General features: G+C 58.3%; 1 protein-coding gene across 2 annotated transcripts; it reads left to right on the plus strand.

The window, feature by feature from the left end:
• Window positions 1-781: 781 nt before the first annotated feature.
• Window positions 782-22,466, plus strand: ACE (angiotensin I converting enzyme). 2 transcript variants are annotated; one of them, XM_039476332.2, is made up of 25 exons: window positions 782-1,094; window positions 1,717-1,884; window positions 2,799-2,892; window positions 3,549-3,692; window positions 4,083-4,274; window positions 4,829-4,926; window positions 5,300-5,472; window positions 6,182-6,405; window positions 6,740-6,884; window positions 7,151-7,249; window positions 7,538-7,660; window positions 8,022-8,233; window positions 8,939-9,075; window positions 9,956-10,114; window positions 10,315-10,402; window positions 11,967-12,110; window positions 12,257-12,448; window positions 14,559-14,656; window positions 14,815-14,987; window positions 17,246-17,469; window positions 17,749-17,893; window positions 18,204-18,302; window positions 20,486-20,608; window positions 20,908-21,095; window positions 21,232-22,466. In XM_039476332.2, exons 1-25 carry the CDS (start codon window positions 837-839, stop codon window positions 21,459-21,461), a joined length of 3,930 nt encoding a protein of 1,309 aa, XP_039332266.1. In that variant the 5' UTR covers window positions 782-836; the 3' UTR covers window positions 21,462-22,466. The 2 variants fall into 2 exon arrangements, with proteins under 2 accessions (XP_039332266.1, XP_074244928.1); XM_074388827.1 differs by lacking the exons at window positions 782-1,094; window positions 1,717-1,884; window positions 2,799-2,892; ... (7 more) ...; window positions 7,538-7,660; window positions 8,022-8,233 and adding an exon at window positions 8,247-8,849 and having other exon boundaries at window positions 8,894-9,075.
• Window positions 22,467-22,898: the final 432 nt, after the last annotated feature.

Consider the following 22,898-nt stretch of genomic DNA (forward strand, 5'->3'; position numbering starts at 1 on the left):
TCTCTGAGGCTTTATGTCGCTCTCCAAGCCTGGCAGCCTCGGGCTCTAGGACTCTGTAGGGATCCTGTGTGATGTTTTCTCCTGAGCGACTGACTGGCAGCCCGTGTCCCCGAGGGAAGAGGGCAGGCGCTTCAAAGCTCCTACGCTCTGTGGCTCCCCCTTCCAGAGCAGCGCCCCCTTTCTCTCCCCCTTCCTCGCAGCCCCCACTCCAAGCCCCAGGTGCGCCAGCTGCCCTAAGCCTCTGCGACACCTCCCGGAGGCGCCTGCAGGACACCTAAGGTCTCCCGCCACACCCGGCAGGCGACGTCCCCGCCTCTAGACCACCGCCTGGTGAAGAAGCCCGCCGGGACCCATCGGCCCCATCCCCGCTGCACGAGCGGCGCCTGCAGACAGCTCCCGGGGCCGGCCTTGTCACTCCGGAGCCGGGAAGGACCGGGGGGTTGGGCCGGAAAATCGAGCCAGAGGCCGCCGGGCTCCTGAGCCTCGGCCGAGGCTGCGCGGCCGCGCGGTGGGCAGGCTCGGGTGTTCTGGCAAACTGCCGGATCCCCATCTTCAGCAGAGGGGAGGCCCTTTCCCCAGCTTCCTCAGCGGGAGCCCGACCCAGAGCCACCCCACCATCCCCGGGCTGCACCTTGGCCCCTCCCCGGCCCGCGCCCCTGCCTGGGGCGGGCCAGGAACCTCGGCCCGCGCGGCGGGGGACTTTGGAGCCGAGGAGGAAGCCGCGGCGGGGCGGGGGCGGGGGCGGGGGCGGGGGCGGGGGGTGTGTCGGGTTTTATAACCCGCAGGACTGCCGCGACGCGGAAGAGGGGGCAGCGCTGAGCACTGCGCACCGCGCAATGGGGGCCGCCTCGGGCCACCGGGGGCCGGGGCCGCCGCTGCTGGTGCTGCTGCAGCAGCTGCTGCTGGTGCTGCCGCCGCCGCCCGCCCTGGCGCTGGACCCCGGGCTACAGCCCGGCAACTTTCCTGCCGACGAGGCCGGGGCGCAGCATTTTGCGCAGAGCTACAATTCGAGCGCTGAGCAGGTGCTGTTCCAGGGAATAGCCGCCAGCTGGGCGCACGACACCAACATCACCGCGGAGAATGCGCGGCGCCAGGTGGGCGCCCGGGCCCGGGCGGGGGCGGGGCGGGGCCGCGGCGGCCAATCACAGCGCGCGGCCAGCTTGCGGGGCGGGCAGGCGGGCGCCCCGGGCCCGAACCCCACCCCGACCCCCCACCCCCGCCCCAACCGTCAGCCACGGAGCCGGAGAGCCGGGCTACGAGCACGGCCTGCGCCCCACCATGCATGAGTTGGATGGATGAGGCGGGCTCCTCGGAGACCGGGATCCCAGGACGCTGCGCCCGGGGACCGGGCAGGGGCCACGGAACCTTCGCCGATGGTGCTGGGCTTGGCTCTGGGGCCCCTAGCTGTCGGGCCGCTGCCTGGTCACCTCCGGACGCTGTCGCTGTCACCGCCCTGCACTGTCCATTCACCTCCCACTCGCCCAAGCCTCTTTTCTGGTCCTAGTTTCTGCTCCACCGTTCTCATGAGGCAGATTCCCCTTAGAAGGAGGAAACGCGGCTTCCGCAAACTCACGTCTTCCGCAGGGATCTCCCCAGGGCCCAGGCTCTGGAAGCCCTTGGCCTTCCTCCCCTCCCCCAGCACTGTGGCCTCCCCTCTATGGCGTGCACCTAAGCGAGGTCCTCCCTACACCCTCCCTGCCCTCCTGGTGCCCACAGGAGGAAGCAGCCCTTCTCACCCAGGAGTTTGCAGAGGCCTGGGGCCAGAAGGCCAAGGAGCTGTATGAACCGATCTGGCAGAACTTCACCGACCCGGAGTTGCGCAAGATCATCGGAGCTGTGCGCACGCTGGGCCCTGCCAACCTGCCCCTAGCTAAGCGGCAGCAGGTGGGCTGAGGGCCAAGGCAGAGTTGGGAGCGGCCTCCCAGTGCCCCATCGTAGGGGTCGGAGGAGAGCAGCCCAGTAGGGAGGGAGGGACCCTGGCATCCACATGGGCCCTGACTGAAGGGAAAGCCCAGGTAAGCACAGAACGGCTTCCCGAAGCATTGATTTTTCTTGGAGACGGGGTGGGGAGCTACTTTCTATTAAAGGAAGCATTCTGGAATAAGAAGCCAAATTCAAGTAAGCTTCTCCGTAGGCTGCTTGATGAGCTTCCTTGAAAGCGTTGAGAAGGGCTGGGTGAGGTAGCTCACGCCTATAATCACAGCCCTTTGGGAGACTGAGGTGGGTGCATCGCTTGAGCCCAGGAGTTTGACCAGTCTTCCCAACAAGGCAAAATCCTGTCTCTAAAAAACAGTACAAAAAAACTTAGCTGGGCTTGGTGGTACATGTACTTACAGCCCCAGCTACTGTGGAGGCTGATGGGGAGGGATCACCTGAGCTAAGAAGGTCAAGGCTGCAGTGAGTGATTATTGCACCACTGCACCCCAGCCTGTGCAGCAGAGTTCCCCCCACCCCTGCAAAAAAAAAAAAGAGAGAGGAAAAAAAAGAGGTTGAGAAAGACAGAAGTCATCAAAGCCAGAGAATGGGAGGGATCTGCCCTCACTGCAGGGCAGCACCAAGCTGGGACTTGACCGTGACCCTGACTTTCAAGACTCCTGTCTCCCACTGCACAGGCTGCCTCCACTGGCAGGGTACACGGGTGTTAGTGATCAGAAGTGCCCCGGTGCCACTGAGTGGCCTTGTCCAAGCCACATCTCCTCTGTGGGCTCCTTCTTCTAGCAGCGAGGGAAGGGGAGAGAAGGGCAGATGTTCTGGAGGCCTGCTGGTCACCGGAACATTCCTCTCCTCTGACTCCCTAGTACAACACCCTGCTAAGCAACATGAGCAGGACCTACTCCACCGCCAAGGTCTGCCTCCCCAACAAGACTGCCACCTGCTGGTCCCTGGACCCAGGTACCGCCTTGCGGCTCCCCAGCACCCCTGCATTGCCCTGCTGCACTTGGGACCATGCAGTTGTGTAGGGTCTGTGGAGAGAGCAGATAAACCCAAAGGTGTTGCCCTTCAACTGGGGCAGGACAGTGCAGATGCCGCCATGCCCTGCTTCTCTTAGCGAATGGACTTATCAAACCTCCAGCTGGAAGGTTGGAAACCAGGCCTGCACCCATGCCCCACCTGTGTGTGTGCCTCAGCCTCTCCCATCACACCTAGGCCTTCCTCCTGGCTGCATGGTTTGCCCTTTGGTGGGTCCTCTCACATTCCCCAAGAGCCCTCAGGCCAGGGACCCTTCCTGGCTTCCCCTTAAGCACCATTCCAGCCCCATTTACGTGCAGCTTTGAGGAAGGCACTCCATCCAATAGGCCACCAAGCTTCTGTCTGAGTTTTGGCCTTTGGGTGTCCCCTTGGTGTCAACCATCTTAGATGGTCATGTCTCCGGTGGTGGGGGCCCTGCCTGGGTGTTTCTGCAGCTCCCGGCCCCCTCCCACTCGGCTTGTAGGTGGCCCCTGGAAGCTGGTGGGGGGCGGGGGTGAGGACTAGTGCAGCCTCTGGGGAGGCAGTTGCAGATTTTGACATGGAGGCCTCCTCACCGACCCTGCCTGCCTGTGTCTCAGAACTCACCAACATCCTGGCTTCCTCGAGAAGCTACGCCATGCTCCTGTTTGCCTGGGAGGGCTGGCACAACGCCGCGGGAATCCCGCTGAAACCGCTGTATGAGGATTTCACTGCCCTCAGCAATGAAGCCTCCAAGCAGGATGGTGAGCAGGCCCCTCCCTGTCCAGGAACCGTGCCAGGTGCCCTCTCAGCTGTACCCCCGGAGCCCCAGCCCAGAGGCAGGCAGAGCAGCTGGGACAATGATTCCAGGTGACCCTGAGTTTCCCAGCAAGTGAAGATGGGACTGGCCTGCCCCACGTGGCCATCCTGTGGTCGCTCCTGACTCTAGTGTTCCTCTTTGCCTCTGGGACCCTCCAGGATCTGTTTGGCTGGCTGCAGCTAGTTAGAAATTGTAGAGTGGCAGACCCCATGCCAATTTTCCAGCTAGCTGCAGATCCATGGGCCTCAAGCCAGTGAAAGAGCCAACTGATAGCTGAGAGGCTGAGGACTGAGCCTTTGGATTCAGCTGCATACCCCCCCTTCGATGTCCCCAGGCTTTTCAGACACGGGGGCCTACTGGCGCTCCTGGTATGACTCCCCCACCTTCGAGGATGATCTGGAGCACCTCTACCATCAGCTGGAGCCCCTCTACCTGAACCTCCATGCCTTCGTCCGCCGCGCACTGCATCGCCGATACGGGGACAGATACATCAACCTCAGGGGACCCATCCCTGCTCATCTGCTGGGTAAGGACCTGGCCTTACCTCCACATGAGTCCCAGGGAAGTGTTGGTCCAGGGTTGGGGTCGAGGGATGTCCAGGGTAAGGGAAGTCGAGTCATGACCATCACATCTCATGTGTGGGGCATCATACTATTCACTTTGCATGCAGCAGACCATTCATGATCCCACTTTATAGATGGGGACCCTGAGGCTTCGGGTCATGAGAGACCCAGTGGTCAGAGAGCTAGGGGTCAATCCAAAGGCTCTGGCCTGGGTTCAGAGGAGGAGCCATCAACCTCGTTCATGCCTAAGGAAACGAGCCCCATGGCCCTGCCTCAGGGTTAAGTGGCTAGGACCTGGCACAGCCAGAAAGGACGGTGGCAGCATCTGGCAGCCCCAGGACATGTGGCCCTCAGAGGAGTGTGGGTGGGCTGATGGGTGAGATTTCTACCTGTAAGCCACGCCTGTAGCCCTTGAGGGCCCCAGGGTTCAGATGCTGGCCCCAGGGTGCTGCTCAGCAAGGCATGGAAAAGCAGGCACAGCCAGGCAGGAAGCCAAGCTGTCCCCCTCCTCATCTAGGAGACATGTGGGCCCAGAGCTGGGACAACATCTACGACATGGTGGTGCCTTTCCCAGACAAGCCCAACCTTGATGTCACTATTACTATGCTGCAGCAGGTAAGCTCTGGGCTCAGGCCTGGGGTGGCGGGGCTGCAGGGAGCAAAAAGAGGGAATTAGAGATGGGCACAGGGGCAGGAAGGGGTCGGGTACCAAGCAGCAGCCTGGTGTGTTTGTAGGAGCAGTGAACTGGGGTCAGTACCCTTGGTGAGGTGCCAGCTCCTCCCTCCAGCCTCCATGGTGGCCAGATGAGAGGAGCAATGAACATTCACTCATCTGCTGTGGGCAGTGAGGGCCCTGCCTCGGGGAGTGGAGGCCACAGAGCAGAGAAGTTTTCATGCACAGGGAGCTGACCCGAGAAGGGGACCCCAGTCCTGTCCCTAGACCAGCCAGAGCGGGCTCCTCCTAACCTGTCTCCCGACCCCATCTCCAGGGCTGGAATGCCACACACATGTTCCGGGTGGCAGAGGAGTTCTTCGTCTCCCTGGGGCTCTCCCCCATGCCTCCAGAGTTCTGGGCAGAGTCGATGCTGGAGAAGCCGGCCGACGGGCGGGAGGTGGTGTGCCATGCCTCAGCTTGGGATTTCTACAATCGGAAAGACTTCAGGTCTACACATGGGAAGAGCAGGGTTCTGGGTCCCTGGGAAAGGCAGGCAGCCCAGACACGGGGAAGTTGGTTCCCAGGCCTGCTTCTACCCTGCCCCAGCACTGGCTGAGAGCTGGTCTATTCCAGGGCTGGGGGCATAGGAGGCCTAGTAGTTCACCTTCCCTGGCAGCTTTGACAAATAGTCACCTCTGTACCTTGGAATGGAGGAAGAAGGCCAGAGTGCTGGTGAGCCAGGGCAGGGTAAAGAATTTGCTTGTCTCAGCTGGGCACAGAGGCTCACATCTGTAATCCCAGCACTTTGGAAGGCCGAGGCAGGTGGATCACCTGAGGTTAGGAGTTCGAGACCAGCCTAGCCAACATGGCAAAACCCCATCTCTCTACTAAAATACAAAAAAAAAAAAAAAAAGAAAAAGAAAAAGAAAAAGAATGCTGGAGGTGGTGGCAGGCACCTGTAATCCCAGCTACTCAGGAGGCTGAAGCAGGAGAATAGCTTGAACCCAGGATGCAGAGGTTGCAGTGAGCTGAGGTCACGCCACTGCACTCCAACCTGGGTGAAAAAGCGAGCCTCCAACTCAAAAAAAATTTTTTTTGCTTGTTTCTACTGCGGCTTCATGCCCCAGGGTCTCTCAGGTGCCGATCTGCCCTGTGCGCTGGCCCTGCCCTGTCCTGCCCCTCCTTCACCCTCACCCTTGCCCTCTCTATGCACCAGGATCAAGCAGTGCACGCGGGTCACGATGGACCAGCTCTTCACTGTACACCATGAGATGGGCCACGTGCAGTACTACCTACAGTACAAGGACCAGCCCGTCTCCCTGCGCAAGGGCGCCAACCCTGGCTTCCATGAGGCCATCGGGGACGTGCTGGCGCTCTCGGTCTCCACTCCTGCACATCTGTACAAAATCGGCCTACTGGATCATGTCACTAATGACACGGGTATGGGAGGGTGGAGAGGCCCCTACCCAGCCTCACCTGCACCCCGCTCCACCCCACAGCAGGACCTCACTTGCCCCACTCAGCTCTGCCCCTCTGCCTCCCAGCCCAGGTCAGGCAGGGTTCAGGATCCACCCAGAGCCTCACAGCGCACACTGAGCCTAGCTCAACACACCTGAGGGTCCTCTTCCAACCAGGGCCTAGGGTCTCAAGGGCCAGCCTTACCTTCTCTGCATCTTCCCAGCCTCACTTCCTGCTGCCCCACCCCCCAGCCCACCACTCCTAGGGGACCCCTTTCTCCTTCTGACTTCATCTCCCTTCTCTCATCTCCCAACAGAAAGTGACATCAATTACTTGCTAAAGATGGCACTGGAAAAAATTGCCTTCCTGCCCTTTGGCTACTTGGTGGACCAGTGGCGCTGGGGGGTCTTTAGCGGGCGTACCCCCCCTTCCCGCTACAACTTCGACTGGTGGTACCTTCGGTGAGAGGACGGGTAGAAAGCCCTCACCCAGATAGCCCTCCCCAGCCTCCTGACTCAGCCAGTTCTAGCCTCTTCTCTCTAATGATGTCCCCTTCCTGTGACCCACCGCCTTCTCCTTTCCTGCCTGAAACTCCCTCCTCCAGGAAGTCTTCCCTAGTTCCTCAGGATGGGGAAGAGTTGCTGTGTGGAAATGCCTTTTCTGCAAAAGCTAAATTTATCTATGTGTAACCTCTAGACCCTAAGACAATTTAACCATCCTTTTCCAGAACCAAGTATCAGGGGATCTGTCCTCCTGTCACCCGAAATGAAACCCACTTTGATGCTGGAGCAAAGTTTCATGTCCCAAATGTGACACCATACATCAGGTACTAGCACCCCTACCCCACCCGCCCCAGTACTGTCACACACCCAGTCCCCTTCTCCTCTCCTCTGATGCTAGCTGCTTCATCCCCAGGGCTTGTCCCCATGCTCTTCCAGATCCAAAGGCCTGGAGTTAGAGTGGCCCTCTCTCCTGAGCCTGTCTTGGGTCTCCCTTCTCCCACAAGATAGCTTCTGGTCCAGCCTCTGCCTTGCAGTAAGCTGGGTGGTACCTGGGCAAGGGACCCCTGTTCCTGCCTCCCACGATCTTCGCTAACTCCCACCTGTCCCTGCAGGTACTTTGTGAGTTTTGTCCTGCAGTTCCAGTTCCATCAAGCCCTGTGCCAGGAGGCAGGCTATCAGGGTGCACTGCACCAGTGTGACATCTACCAGTCCACCAAAGCAGGGGCCAAGCTCCGGTGTGTGACGGGAAGCGGGGGCAAGTGGGAGGCAGAGGGGAGCAGCTGGCAGAGGGTGTGGCAGGAGGCAGCTGGCTGCGCCGATGGGGTGAGGCGCCGATCACAGAGCTGGACTGATGTGGGTGCCTGTCTCCTCACTCTCTCATCAAGTGTTTATTGAGCGTGCTTTCTGGCTGGCATAGGGCGAGACAAATGCCCCCTGCCACCCTCATGGATCCCAGGCCCCAGGGTCTTATTGCCACAGTTCCCACAGTCCAGTGGAGGGCGGGGTGTGGAAGTGGCCAGGGGCATGTGGGCTGAGGGCCAGAAGCAGATTCCAGCCTGAGTCCCCTGTGCCCATGGTACCCGTTCTGCCCAACAGGAAGGTGCTGCAGGCTGGCTCCTCCAGGCCCTGGCAGGAAGTGCTGAAGGAGATGGTCGGCTCAGATGCCCTGGATGCCCAGCCACTGCTCGACTACTTCCAGCCACTCACCCAGTGGCTGCAGGAGCAGAACCAGAAGAACAGCGAGGTCCTGGGCTGGCCAGAGTACCAGTGGCGCCCACCGTTGCCCAACAACTACCCGGAGGGCATTGGTAAAGCCCCGAGTGAGGGTGGCGCAGGGCTAAGGCGGGTCCTCAACTCTGGGTTCTGCCCAGATCCCAGGGGTTCCTGGTCATCTCCCCCCAGCTGATCCCTGGCACCCTGTCCTGGAGAGCCAGACAGCCCGCCCCCCACCCAGCTCATCAGCAGGGCCCAGAAGTGGGGACAGGCATGTCTTTCCTCCAGTATCCTGGAGAGGGTATGCTCAGACCTGAGGGTCCCCCACCCCCACCTCCAGGACCAGACACAGGGCTCTATGAGGTCACACTGCGGGCTCTGCTCTTATTGGCCAGGGGACAGTGGCTGCAGGGCTCTGCACTCCTGCGGCCATGGGCCAAGGTTGGGCTACTGCAGGACTTCCCAGCCTCCTCTTCCTGCTGCTGTGCTACGGGAACCCCCTGCTGGTCCCCATCCAGGCGGTAACCAGACAAGTGACGGTCACCCATGGGACAAGCAGCCAGGCAACAACCAGCAGCCAGACAACCACCCACCAGGCGACAGCCAGCCAGACATCAGCCCAGAGCCCAAGTGGGACCATGCAGGGCAGGGGCAGGGCAGCAGGGGTGGGACAGGCGGGGCTAGGTAGGGACAGGAGCAGGGTACAAGGGGGTGGGAGACGGTTAACGGCTTCGCGTGAGACCACAAACCTGGAGAGGGGAGGGAGAGGCTCGTCTGCTTTCCCCCACTCTGTCCCACAGACCTGGTGACCGATGAGGCTGAGGCCAGGAAGTTCGTGGAGGAATATGACCGAACATCCCAGGTGGTGTGGAACGAGTACGCCGAGGCCAACTGGAATTACAACACCAACATCACCAGAGAGACCAGCAGCATTCTAGTGAGAGCCACCTCCCCACCTCCACACCTGCACATATGCACGGACACAGCGATGCTCTCCCGCTCACCACGCACAGTGGGGCTGCCACCATGTTTTAAATTGAATGTTTAAAACAGCACTCAATTTCAGATTTTGGTGGACATTTACTCAATGCCTGAGAAATGCTCCTTTCCTTAAACATCAGTCTCTGGGAGGCCAAGGTGGGAGGATCACTTGAGGCCAGGAGTTGGAGACTAGCCTGGGCAACATAGCAAGATCCCGTCTCTATTGAAACAAATAAACAAAAATTAATCTCTAGTAACAGAATAATTTGTACATACATAAGTGGTGCTCAAGTCATTTTTTAAAAGACTGAAAGCTCCCATTTGTCTTCTCTACAAAAGGGGGCTACACTTCCTCTCTCCCCTCCTCCCCCACCTGTTTGGCTGAGCACAGATTACACCACAGTGAGCCACACATTTACTGTTCCTCGGCCCTTCAATCTGTTGCCTCATCTTTTTCTCAACAGCCTTGCAAAATAGTCGGTGACCTTATTCCCATTTTACAGATGGGATTTGGTATTAACTCTGAGCTTCAGAGAGGCCACAGAGCCAATAGCAAGCTGGCTCCTCCCTAAGAGCCTTTAAGACACATGGGGGGCTTCTCTTCTCTGTCCCTGCCTGGATATATGTGGCTTGACTGAGGGCATCCGGGGAGGGTGAGTACCGCACCCAGGACATCAGCAGTCCAGCTTGCAGAGGGTCTTAGAGGCAAAGGCTGCAACTTCATTCCACTGCCCCCTCACCACCACCACCAGTCCTCAGCTCCCCGATGGGGCCTCCTGCTCGGAGGCTGCTCCAGAGCTCCTGGGCCCCATGACACCATCCCCCTGTGCCCTCAGCTGCAGAAGAACATGCAGATAGCCAACTACACGCTGCAGTACGGCACCCAGGCCAGGAGGTTTGATGTGAGCCACTTCCAGAACACCACTATCAAGCGGATCCTCAAGAAGGTTCAGGACCTAGAACGGGCAGCACTGCCTGCCCAGGAGCTGGAGGAGGTGTGTGGCTTGCAGGGAATGGGAAGAGGGGAATCCTGGGGTGGTGAGCCCAGCACCCAGAATTGCCAAGAAGGCAGCGCTTGCCAGCTCCGCCCGCCACCCCCCTCCCCGCCAGCCCATGGGATCTGGAGGCCGTGCAGGCCGCAGAGAGACGGAGCGTAGAGGAGTACAGCTCACTACCTCTCTCCTTCCTCCTGCAGTACAACAAGATCCTGCTGGACATGGAAACCACCTACAGCGTGGCCACTGTGTGCCACACGAATGGCAGCTGCCTACAGCTCGAGCCAGGTGAGAGCTCACGTGTGAAAATGAGAGGTGAGGGATGGGACCGGCTGGGACCGGCAGGGGCCCAGGGGTGCAGGGCGAGAGCGAAGAGTTGGGCTTCCCTCGCTCGTGGGGTCAGCATGCCCAGGAAATGCCCTTCCTTGTTTTCCATGAGGGGGGCTTCTCTGCCCACTGAGAGCCAGCACCCACTTCATGCCATGCCCCCATCTGCTGCCCCCCGCAGAGCCGCCCTCTGCGTAAGGGTCTCTGCTCTCCTGTCCTCGCTGCATGCCGCCCCTCAGAGCAATGGGATCTCAAAGTCGTATTTCATGGGCTTGGACTCCGAATAGGGGAAACTCAGGGACTCTAGCTCCCCCTGCCCTTCACTTCTTCGCCTTCTCTGGCTTTCCTGGACCCCTCTCCCAGTGACTCATAAGGAAACTAAGTCACACAGCCCCTGAAAACGCCAGACTAGAATCTGAGCCTCTGATTCCTCTCACTTCCCTCCCCCACCCCACCACTTCCTGCTGTCCTCTCTGCTCTCTCCACTGGCTGGTCCTTACCGCAGCCCCTTTGAAAGAGCTCATCCCTGACACGGACCGCACAGAGATCCCTCCCAGCTCCCTCTCAGCCCGCCCTCTCCAGGGTTGGAGAACTTGGGGCATAAACATAAACATTCCTCCATAAGTAATCTCCACCCAGAAATGGCTCTTTCCTGCCCCAGCCCAGCTCCCACATTAGAACAATGACATATAGAAGGGGAAATGGAAAATAAACAGGAAAAACAGTTTTCCCAGAACGGGGTTTGGCGGACAAGTTGTGGATGTGGGTACGCACACGCCAAGTGTGAGGGAGACTGGCGGGCGTGGTGGCTCACACCTGTAATCCCAGCACTTTGGGAGACCAAGGCAAGTGGATCACTTGAGGCCAGGAGTTTGAGACCAGCCTGGCCAACATGGTAAAACCCCGTCTCTACTAAAAATACAAAAGTTAGCTGGGCGTGGTGGCAGAAGCCTGTAGTCCCAGCTACTTGGGAGGCTGAGGGACAAGAATCGCTTGAGCCCAGCCTGGGCAATATGGCAAGACCCTATCTCTAAAATACAACAGGATTTTTAAGATATTTTAGACCCCATCTCTAAAATACAAATAAAATACAAAAACTTAGTTGGGTGTGGTGGTGCACGCCTGTAGTCCCAGCTACTAGGGAGGCTGAGATGGAAGGATCGCTTAAGCCTGCAGTAAGCTGTGATGGCACCACTGCACTCTAGCCTGGGCAACAGAGTGAGACCCTGTCTCAAAAAAAAAAAAGAAAAAAAGAAAGGAAGGAGAGAGGCTGCATTATGCCCCTCAGAGGGCTGCTGAGGCTCTGCAGTTGTCTGCAGCCCATGGCCCCAGGCGGGGGACCATAAGCCACCTCCGGAGAGCCACTCCCATCCTTTCTCCCACTTCTCTAGACCTGCGGCCTATACAGTCACTTTTATGTGGTCTCGCCAATTTCATTCCAGCTCTGAAATTCTCTGAGCTCCCCTCACAAGCAGATGGGAGGTGAGCTAAGGGCTGGAGCTCAAGCCATTCAACCCCCTATCAGATCTGACGAACGTGATGGCCACATCCCGGAAATATGAAGAACTGTTATGGGCGTGGAAGGGCTGGCGAGACAAGACGGGGAGAACCATCCTCCAGTTTTACCCGAAATACGTGGAATTTATCAACAAGGCAGCCCGGCTCAACGGTGAGACCCTCCTGCCAACACCACTGGTGCTCCAGTCCCCTCAGGTTCCTCAGAGAAGTCCTCTGAGACCCCAATAGGGAAAGGTAGGTCCCAGGAGGAGGCAGGTGATGAGGAGGTGGGAGAGCCTGGCTGTGTCCCCTCTGTAGGCTATGTAGATGCAGGGGACTCCTGGAGGTCTATGTACGAGACGCCATCCCTGGAGCAAGACCTGGAGCGGCTCTTCCAGGAGCTGCAGCCGCTCTACCTGAACCTGCATGCCTATGTGCGCCGGGCCCTGCACCGCCACTACGGGGCCCAGCACATCAACCTGGAGGGCCCCATCCCTGCTCACTTGCTGGGTAAGGGCACACATCGGGCCTGGAGGAGGGTAAACATGAACACCGTGTGGGTGAGGGTGGGGACAGGGCTGACTAGAGGGTAGGGAGCAGGCTGGGGAGTGAGAGACTCCAGCCCTGGCGGAAGGTTGCCCAGGCTGGAGAGGGGTGGGCACTGGGGATGGGAGCCCCCTGCTTGCATCTGATGCCACATTCACTGCAGACCCATGTTGGGCAAGTCACCATGGATATGGGGGAGAAGTTAATGATCTTGTTGGGGAGACCACGGCACCCACCACAGCTCAGTGTGCGATCCTGGAGTGCGAGGAAGGGGCTGCGAGCGGAGCTGGGGAGGCTTGCCAAGAGGTGGCCTGTGAGCACAGCCTCGGAAGATGACAGAGTTTGACGGGTGGGGAGTGGGGGATGGGAAGACAGGCGCAGCGTTCGGGGCAAGGAAACTGGAACAAAGAAGAACCTGAGGATGTAAATCCTCTTCAACCCCGGACCCTGTTTTGCCATGGGCTGCAAACTCAGACACCCCAAATGTGTGAAGTAGGTGGTGGAGGACAGTAAGGGACAGCAGGGACCGAAGCAAAGCAGAGGCTACTGGTTCTCTGTCCCTATTGGGATGTTAGGAATACTTTCCTGGAGCAGAGAGACCAGACAGGGTGTCAGACCATTTAGAAACCATAAGGGAGGCCCCAGAGGGCGGTCTGGCTGTGGGTCTAGCCCCCACACAGGCTGCGAGTCCCGCCCTCTTCAGCCTCTCTCTGCTGAGACCAAGAACATCTGGTGATGTCACAGTGGAGGTCAGTTCACCAACTGGGAAACGCAGGCCCCAGGAAGAAAAGCAGCGTGCCCAGGGTGGCCTGGGAGCTGGGGCAGAGCTGGCCCTGACAATTGGGAAAAGGGGAAAGGGAACCCACCACCGGTACTGTCTCTCTCTCTTTCTCTCTCTGGCTCCCTCTCCCTCTCCTCTCTCATGTCGCCTCCATCACTCATCACTCTAACCCTCTCTCACTGGTTTGCACTTTAGACTTCACCTGAAGCTTCACCTCCCTTGGCCAGGAAATAGCCTTGAATCCAAATCTGTTTCCGAGCCTTCCACTCATCCTGACCTTCTTCCTTTCCCTCTGTCCTGGAGAATTACGCTCTTTTCTTATCCCTAGACTCAGAGGCATCAGCCTCTCCTGAAGGAGACGGCTGGTTCCTGCCAGAGTTACTGAGCTGCCGGCAACTCCGACCTCAGGTGGTGCAGAGGGGACAGGCAGGGTGGCTGGTGAAGAGAGTGGCCTGCCAGCCTTTCAGTCCCCGCCCTGTCACTTAGGAGCTGCAGAGCCCTGGGCGAGGGGGTCACTTAACTCTCCAGCTTCAGTTTCCTTTACTAGCCAAAGGGAATCATGACAATACCTGGGTGCAGACAAGATTGAAAGTGAATCTACACAATGCTCCTGGCACAGAGCCAATAAGGGGTGGCCACAGGGTGTAGGTGTTCTGGGGACCTGTAATGTTCTCACATGTCAGCGGTTGCTAGTCACACTGGTCTCCACTGCTCACGGACAGTGAAGACCACCTGGATGCCCTGGTAACCAGCAAGGCCCCCACCTAAAGCCAGGGCAGTAATGGCCTACTGGGCTGGATCTGCACACTGAAGATGATGTATGTTAGGTACCTCGAAACTTGCAGACAATAGGTGCTCAAGAAATGCCACTATGGGCTGGGGGCGGTAGCTCATGCCTATAATCCTAACACTTTGGGAGGCCAAGGCAGGTGGAACACCTGAGGTCAGAAGTTTGAGACCAGCCTGGCCAACATGGTGAAATCCCATCCCTACTAAAAATACAAAAATTAGCCAGACATGGTGACAGGTACCTGTAATCCCAGCTACTCAGGAGGCTGAGGCAGGAGAATTGCTTGAACCCAGGGGCAGGGGTTGCAGTGAGCCGAGATTGTACCAGTGCACTCCAGCTTGGCAGATAAGAGCAAGATTGAGTCTTTAAAAAAAGAAAAGAAAAGAAATGCCACTATGATTAGCAGGACTGGGATCTGGAGCACTCTTCCTGCAGGAGGGCACTGAGCCTGAGAAGTAACATTTGTCCCTCCTCTCTCTGCCATCCCCCTCACCCGCCTCCAGGGAACATGTGGGCACAGACCTGGTCCAACATCTATGACTTGGTGGTGCCCTTCCCTTCAGCCACCTTGATGGACACCACAGAGGCCATGCTAAAGCAGGTCCGCACCAGCCCAGGGGAGGGGAGGCCCTGCAGGGATGGGAGGGGCTCTCTGATTCAGGAGTTCCCTCCAGTTTGGCCCTGCCCCTGCGGCCCCCACTACAGCACGCAGTCTGCCCCCAGAACCCCCAGTTTGGACAGAACTCCCTCTTCTTGCAGGGCTGGACGCCCAGGAGGATGTTTAAGGAGGCTGATGATTTCTTCACCTCCTTGGGGCTGCTGCCCGTGCCTCCTGAGTTCTGGAACAAGTCGATGCTGGAAAAGCCAACCGACGGGCGGGAGGTGGTCTGCCATGCCTCGGCCTGGGACTTCTACAACGGCAAGGACTTCCGGTACATCCAGCTGGGGCCAAGGCCTCGTTCCTGAGACCCATGGGCAAGGGAAGTGAGCCAAGCAAGGTCTCCACTCCCATCCCCCAGCCGGAGCCAGCAGGGTGGGATGAGCTTGGGACTGAGGGTCTAGAGAGGCATTGGCTTCTGGCAGGAAAACCCCATCCACCTGCTGGGGGCTTCTGAAGCATGCAACAGCTCTGTCAGCCTGGCCACTGGGAAGTGCTCAAGGTCCCAGTCCTGGGTTTGAGCACAGTGGGCTGCCCAGCCTCCCCCCTTATGAGCGGCCCCTGCAGAGAGCTGGCCTCTCCCTGGGGGCATGTGCTGGGACACACAGAGGCACACAAGCATGTCAGGGGCTCTGCACAGATCCACTCTTGCCCCTGACAGAGGCTCAGAAGCTGCCTTCCTTGGAGGATAGTGTCTTACTTACCTATTGCTATGTAACCAAGCACCCCAGAGCTTAGCCATACAAAACAATTAGTTGGCCATGTATAGTGGCTCACGCCTATAATCCCAGCATTTTAGGAGGCCAAGGTGGGTGGATCATGAGGTCAGGAGTTTCAGATCAACCTGGCTAATATGGTGAAACCCCATCTCTACTAAAAATACAAAAATTAGCTGGGTGTGGTGGTACACACCTGTAGTCCCAGCTGCTCAGGAGGCTGAGGCAGGAGAATGGCTTGAACCCGGGAGGCAAAAGTCGCCGTGAGCCAAGAGCGCGCCGCTGCACTCCAGCCTGCACTCCAGCGACAGAGCAAGTCTCTGTCTCAAAAAAAAAAAACCCCAAAAAACAGTTGATTATGCTCATGGTTTTATGGACAGCACACAGTGGAAATTGCCTTTCTCTACAGGCCCCCTCCATTGGGGACAGTGCTCACAGCTGGGATGCCTCAATTTGGGGCCCTCTGTCCAGAGCCTCAGTTGTGGCTATCACTTGAGGTCCTCAGTTTTTCCCATGAGGCAGATGCTGGGGCACATGTTCCTGCTGGCCTCTTCGTTCAGATGTCAGGTGCCTGGGGTGGGATGGCTGGAACAGCTGGAGGTGGATCAGGAGTCTCTCCAGGCTAGCTTGGGCACCCAGCATGGCAGGTGAGGTGGGCAGATTTATTACCTGGCAGCCAGCATCCCCCACGGCAACTGCCGACACAGCCAGGTCTCAAGGCTAAGTCCAAAACTGGCCCAGAGTCACTTCCTCCATGTTTCATTTGCTACAGCAAGTTACAGGTTCACCCAGATTCAAGAGAAGGGGAAAAAGTCCCTCCCTCTGGGGAGAAGTGACAAAATCTGTCACAGCTGAAGTGTCTCTTACAAGGAGAACAGACATGGGGAGCCTGGAATCAAACCCAATGGGCCCTTCCAGGCATGAGGACTGCAGCCGCAGGGTTGAGAGGAGACAGAATCTGGGGGGTGAGAGCCCTTGTGGAGTCTTCCCTTTTGTGGGGAGTCCAAGGAGAAGCTGAACACACCCCAGCCTCATGGTGGCCAGGATGCTGACAGCTCTCCTGCTCTCCTGATGAGAACGACAGAAAAACAGGATTCACCTGAGCCAAAAGGCTTCCGATTAGATTCCAGAGAGAATTCCCTGCAGTTTGAATTGGCTTGCAAAACTAGGAAGGGCCGGGCGTGGTGGCTCGTACCTGTAATCCCAGCACATGGGGAAGCCGGGGCAAGAGGACTGCTTGAACTAAAGAGTTTGAGACCAGCCGGGGCAACATAGCGAGACCCCCATTTCATAAAACATTAATAAATAAGTGAGAAGATGGGAGGATTGACAAGAGACAGTCGATCCTTGTGGTTTGGGCAGCTCTGCAGCTGCCGTTCATCCTGGCTGTAAGAGTTCTCGGCGTGAATAGGTTTGTTGCTGTTGAGCCACGTGAGATGCAGAATCGCCCAGACACAGTTGTTTCCTTCAGGGAGGAAGCCACTGGCCACGTGTTCTAGAAAGTACACAGTGTCCTAGTGCCTCTAGAGCAAGCACTTTGTAGAGTCAGAAAGCAACAGGTGGTGGGGGCTGGAGTCATTCGGGAAAGCGGGAGGCAGAGTGGCCTGAATGACCTGACTGTAGGGGCTTCTGGCCCTGGATTCCCTCTTTCTCAGGCTCACTCAGCACTTTCCCTCCCTGTCCCTCCCTCAGTGCTATGTCCCTGCCTGCTGCAGTGCTAGGGTCTGCCCTGGGTATAGAAAGGCCCGCTGTTCCTTTCCCCAGGGCTTCTCACTGTCCTTTCCCAATGCCCTCTCCCCCACTCCGCTGTTCCCAGGATCAAGCAGTGCACCACTGTGAACTTGGAGGACCTGGTGGTGGCCCACCACGAAATGGGCCACATCCAGTATTTCATGCAGTACAAAGACTTGCCTGTGGCCTTGAGGGACGGTGCCAACCCCGGCTTCCATGAGGCCATTGGCGACGTGCTAGCCCTCTCAGTATCTACACCCAAGCACCTGCACAGTCTCAACCTGCTGAGCAGCGAGGGCGACAGCTTTGGTGAGAGAGGGGCAAGGAGGCCCTGGTAGGCTGAGGGCCAAGAAGGGGCGGTGAGCTTGGGAGGTGAGAAAGGGGCACTTAGTGGCCCATGAGCAGAGGCTTGGGACAGAGCAATGGGGAGGAAGGGAGCCACCCGGACCATCCCAGGAGGCAGGTCACAGGGCAGGGAAAGGTACAGCAGCCCCTTCCCTCCCCTGTCACAGGCACACCAGGGCCAAGCCGCTGGGACCTGGCAGGGGCCATGCACAGGTCTGACGGCTGGGCTCCCTTCCCTTGCAGAGCACAACATCAACTTTCTGATGAAGATGGCGCTGGAAAAGATCGCCTTCATCCCCTTCAGCTATCTTGTGGATCAGTGGCGCTGGAGGGTATTTGATGGAAGCATCACCAAGGAGAACTACAACCAGGAGTGGTGGAGCCTCAGGTTCTGGAACACTCCCATGGGAAACGGGCCAGGGATCTCTGCGGGTGTCTGCATGCGCCTGAGTGTCTCGATGGGCCAGGGTAGGGAAGTGAGTGAGTGTGTGTGTGTGTGTGTGTACGATTGTGCCTGTGCATATGGCGTGTGTGTGAGTGATGAGGAAATGGGGTGACTGTGTACAGAGGCACAGCATGCAGGAGAATGGGGTGCCCAGTGTAGCCCCAATTGCAGGGACCCTCCTTCAAGTCAAAAATGCCATCCCTAGCCCAGTTCCCCGCAAACTCACCTTCCAACATATATTCCCACTTGACAGGCTGAAGTACCAGGGCCTCTGTCCCCCGGTGCCCAGGACTCAAGGTGACTTTGATCCAGGGGCCAAGTTCCACATTCCTTCTAGTGTGCCTTACATCAGGTAACAGGGGAAAGGCAGGAGGGTACGTCATGAGGGGCAATGCCCACAGCTTTGTGTTTAAACTGCGGCCGCTGCCCAGTCCACAAGCTCTGCCAGTTAGGACAGACCCGGGCGAGCCAGCTGCAAGTGCAGGTGCCTGGGCCACTCACCCACTGCCAAGGCTGATGGTTGTTTTCTTGAATATTCTTTTCCCGAGAGTCTGGACCATCCAAATACTTGAACAGAGAAACTCAATCTAATAATTGGCTAATGGTTACCCGATAACTTGGTTAAGTAGTTAACATTAACCATGACTCATGGCTGGATCATGACCTCAGCACTGTTGTTTGGTTTGGTTTTGCTTTTAAAACAAGGTTGTGATTCTTTATTATTGAACATTACCTGTGGTACAGTTTGAATTGTACCTGGTAGCCCTTCTAGACACTAAAATGAAGGGCTGGAGAGCCGGTTAAGTTGGGAGGGTTGCTAGGGCAAGTTACAGTCACAGGCTGGGGTCAGACAGAACTGGGTTCAAGCCCAGCCTCCATGACTTTGTTTACTTGAGAAATTCCTCAATTTCTGTGAGCTTCCATTTCCTCACCTGTGAACCCCGTTTCACAGGATGCACAATGGCTAACTTCTTAGCGTTCCGTATCATACACAGCCTGCTCAGGAATGGGTGGCCAGGACCTCACTAATAATCACTCTCTAGGAGAACGTGTCCACATGCTAGGTCTGAGGGCATGTGGCCACAGATGAGTGTGCCCAGCACAGCCCCTCTCTTTCTGTGTCCCCCAGGAGAGTACTTGCTGAGGGCTGGCAAGGCTGGATGTGGGATCTGGGGCCTCTCTGCAGGCTGGGGGCTGGATGCGGGATCTGGTGCCTCTCTGCAGGCTGGGGGCTGGATGTGCGATCTGACGGCTCTCTGCAGGCTGGCAAGGCTGGATGTGGGATCTGGGGCCTCTCTGCAGGCTAGGGGCTGGATGTAGGATCTGGGGCCTCTCTGCAGGCTGGGAGCTGAATGTGGGATCTGGGGCCTCTCTGCAGGCTGGCAAGGCTGGATGTGGGATCTGGGGCCTCTCTGCAGGTTGGCAAGGCTGGATGTGGGATCTGGGGCCTCTCTGTAGGCTGGGGGCTGGAGAGACCTCAGGCTGGAGTTTTAGGTGCCCCCAGGCTACAGGTAGCCCAGGCTACCCAGGAGTCAAGGTACAGAAGGCAGTGAAGGCCACCCCCAGAGGGCTGTGGTTGCCTCTGGCCCTGGCCTCCTGTGGTCTCTGGAAGCCCAGCAAGGGCAGGGCCCATGCCCACCTTGCCTCTTGGCATCTGGGATGATGCCAGCACATCATCAAGTGCTAACAACTGATGGTGGGTTGGGTAAAGTCTGTCCCCCAGAGTCCAGGAAGAGGGCATCCCTAGAGCATCTCAGACAGGCCTGACCTAGATGGTGCTCCAGAGACAACCCTTATGACAGGGCTCCCACCTGCCTGCTGGAGTGGTCCCTGGGATCCCCTGTCAGCTCTGGCTGTCACCCGAGAGCAAGCTGGTGTGGTGGCTAGCTTCCCAGCTTCATGCAGACAATTCTCCAAACAGAGGCGGGCAAAGGAGACTTAGCTGCTCTAGAAAAACATTCCATATTCTGGCCAGCAGCCTCCGCAAAACACTTTTAGGAAAGACCACGGAAGTCGGTGGTACATGGCTTGTACCCAGCATTCAAGACTTTAAGCCAGGGAGAATCCTCCAGCCTTGACTGGCAGATGTCTACCAAGGAACTCCTGATACTTTGGATGAGATTATGTAGGACTGGCTTCCCTGCCCAGACCACCCTACCAGACCCGCACGGCCCATTTGGCCACACCTTGCCTCTGCTTTCATGTACCCGGGGATGGAGACCTCACTGCCTTCAAAGTTGCCTGCCAGATCTCTGAAGGGCCCTGCCCTGACCCCACGGAGCAGGCCTTCCTGAGATGTGGAAACAGCCCTGTGGGTGGGAGGCATGTACACAGGCACAGTAAGAAGAGGCTCAGACAACGCTAAAGCCAGGAGGGGCTCGCCCTCACAGCAGTGGGCAGGGTCGGGGGGTCTCGGCTCTGCCGTGCCCATGTGACTCAGCACACATCACAGGCACTGTGCAGAAAGGCCTGGGGCCCAGTGGCACAAGCCCCTCAACCAACTCCACCCCGGGCCACGGCCACCCTCTGCTCCAGGTACTTCGTCAGCTTCATCATCCAGTTCCAGTTCCATGAGGCCCTGTGCCAGGTGGCTGGCCACACGGGCCCCCTGCATAAGTGTGACATCTACCAGTCCAAGGAGGCCGGGCAGCGCCTGGCGTGAGTGTTCTCAGCCCTCCTTTTCCATGCTCTGGCCTGCTTCTCCAGGCCTGAGGGGTCCATCCACTGGGGCTCATCTGGGAACACTTACCATTTTGGCTCTTGAGCTGGGAACTCCCACCTGCAGCTGGGCCAGGCCTGGTGTTCCAGGACCTGATGTGCCATCTCCGTAGGCAGCTGGAGCCCTGGGGCCCTGGGACAAATTTTAGCTGGGAGAAGGGTATGGAGAGTGGGTGTTAGGCTGGGGCAGGAGGGGCCGTGTCCTTCTGACTCAGCCTCCTGGCCTCGTGCCTCCCCAGGGCCGCCATGAAGCTGGGTTTCAGTCAGCCGTGGCCGGAAGCCATGCGGCTGATCACGGGCCAGCCCAACATGAGCGCCTCGGCCATGCTGAGCTACTTCAAGCCACTGCTGGACTGGCTCCGTGCGGAGAACGAGCTGCACGGGGAGAAGCTGGGCTGGCCGCAGTACAACTGGACACCCAACTCCGGTACCGCCACCCGCCCCGCCTCCAGCCCCAGGCCCGCACCCCCTCCCCAGGCCCGGCGGCCACGCGGCTGACCTCGGAGCCCTGGCCCTGCCACGCGGCCTCGCCCTGCCCATGCTGTCTCCTTGCTTTCGATCAGCTCGCTCAGAAGGGCCCTTCCCAGACAGCGGCCGCGTCAGCTTCCTGGGCCTGGACCTGGAGCCACAGCAGGCCCGCGTGGGCCAGTGGCTGCTGCTCTTCCTGGGCATCGCCCTGCTGGTGGCCACCCTGGGCCTCAGCCAGCGGCTCTTCAGCATCCGCCGCCACAGCCTCCGCCAGCCCCACCACGGGCCCCAGTTTGGCTCGGAGGTGGAGCTGAGACACTCCTGAGGTGACCCGGCTGGGTGGACTCTGCCCAAGGGCCTCCCACCAGAGACTGGGATGGGCACATGGGCAGGGGGCTGAGGATGCTCCCCAGCCTGCCCTGCTCCTCCCGCCCTGTCCCTCTTCCCCTCCTGTTCTCATCCTCTAGACCACCAGCTGCCCCAGCCCTTGCCTCCTTCTCCTGGCCATGGAGCCCCACCTCTCCAAGTCTCTCTGTGAATACAATTAAAGGTCCTGCCCTCCCTATCTGAGTCTGTGTCCCTCACAGGGAAGCCAGGGACAGGGACAGGGACAGGCTGCTCTCCTGCCCCCTGGCATTCAAGCATGTCCCTTTATTGGGTTTCTTCCTCCATCCTCCTTCAAGAGTTGGGGAGAATCCCCAGAGCTCTGCCCAGCCCCTCCTGGCCAGCACCTGTCTTCCCGCCAGCCCAGGCAGCCGGCCACTATCCTGCCACCGCAGGCAGCCCCTGTCGGGCCCAGGCACTGACCCAGGAGGACTCTGGGAAGCCGACACCCTGAGCTGCTGGCCTCACATTTCCACCGACAGTGGAGCCTTTCCCTGCCCCACAAATGGCCAGGTCCCCCCAGGGGAAGGCTCCTGGCTGTCGTTGGCTGCCCTTGGGGAGAGCACCCTGGAGGGCCTGCTTCATGGAGGGTGCCGACTGGAGGGCGCAGACTGGCCTAGTGCTTCCCTCAGCTCCCGCCTGTATCAGCTCCATGTCCCCCTGGTCCCGAGGACAGGCTTGACTCTCAGACAACCACTCCAACACGCTGGGGCATAGGGGCCTCCCACGCCACAGTGTTGCTGTGGCTGCCCCTACACGGGGATGAGCTGCCAGTGGCCACCCTGCTGGCGTCCCAGCACACAACTCCCCACACCCCACATCGGAGAGATCTGCCTCCTATGTCATTTTGAGGGACATTTTTGTGACTTTTATGTACATGTTTATGTAGAAATTTGGAAAATGCAAAAAACTGTAATAAAAAATAAATCCCTTTAGTCGACATCAAGAGGTAAGCCCTGCTGACATGTTGTACAACTTGCCGGACCTTTTGTTCTCAGCACGTGTATTTTAAATGGGCTCACACTGTATTTACAGTCATACACCCTTTTACCATTTCATACAACTGTATCTGTCTTTTCCATATTTAAATACCAGACTTCGAACCGGGGCAAATAGAAGTCGGTCCATTTGCTGGGGCCAGGAGCTTCCTGGCCACCTTGGCCCTTCTGTTGAACTCTCCACCCTGAGTCTCTTCTGGGCTTTGCTGATGCCTTCATCCTAGCCGGGTCCATCTCCCAACATCCCCCAGTAACCTTAGTCTGTGGCTTCTGCCCCTCAATCTCCAGCTGCCACGCATGTCTGTGTGTGTCCGTGTCTGCGTGTTTGTTGCACACATGCTTGGCTATTCAGGCCCATTCCGTAAGGCAGGATGTGGGGC

The sequence above is a fragment of the Saimiri boliviensis genome, chromosome 17 (genome assembly GCF_048565385.1).
Source record: "Saimiri boliviensis isolate mSaiBol1 chromosome 17, mSaiBol1.pri, whole genome shotgun sequence".
Classification (NCBI taxonomy): Eukaryota; Metazoa; Chordata; class Mammalia; order Primates; family Cebidae; genus Saimiri; species Saimiri boliviensis.

Coding starts and splice junctions, on each gene's coding strand:
- ACE (XM_039476332.2), top strand. CDS start 837: ATGGGGGCCGCCTCGGGCCACCGGGGGCCGGGGCCGCCGCTGCTGGTG. Junction 4,927..5,299: donor CTATTACTATGCTGCAGCAG/GTAAGCTCTGGG, acceptor CCCCATCTCCAG/GGCTGGAATGCCACACACAT. Junction 9,076..9,955: donor GAGAGACCAGCAGCATTCTA/GTGAGAGCCACC, acceptor CTGTGCCCTCAG/CTGCAGAAGAACATGCAGAT.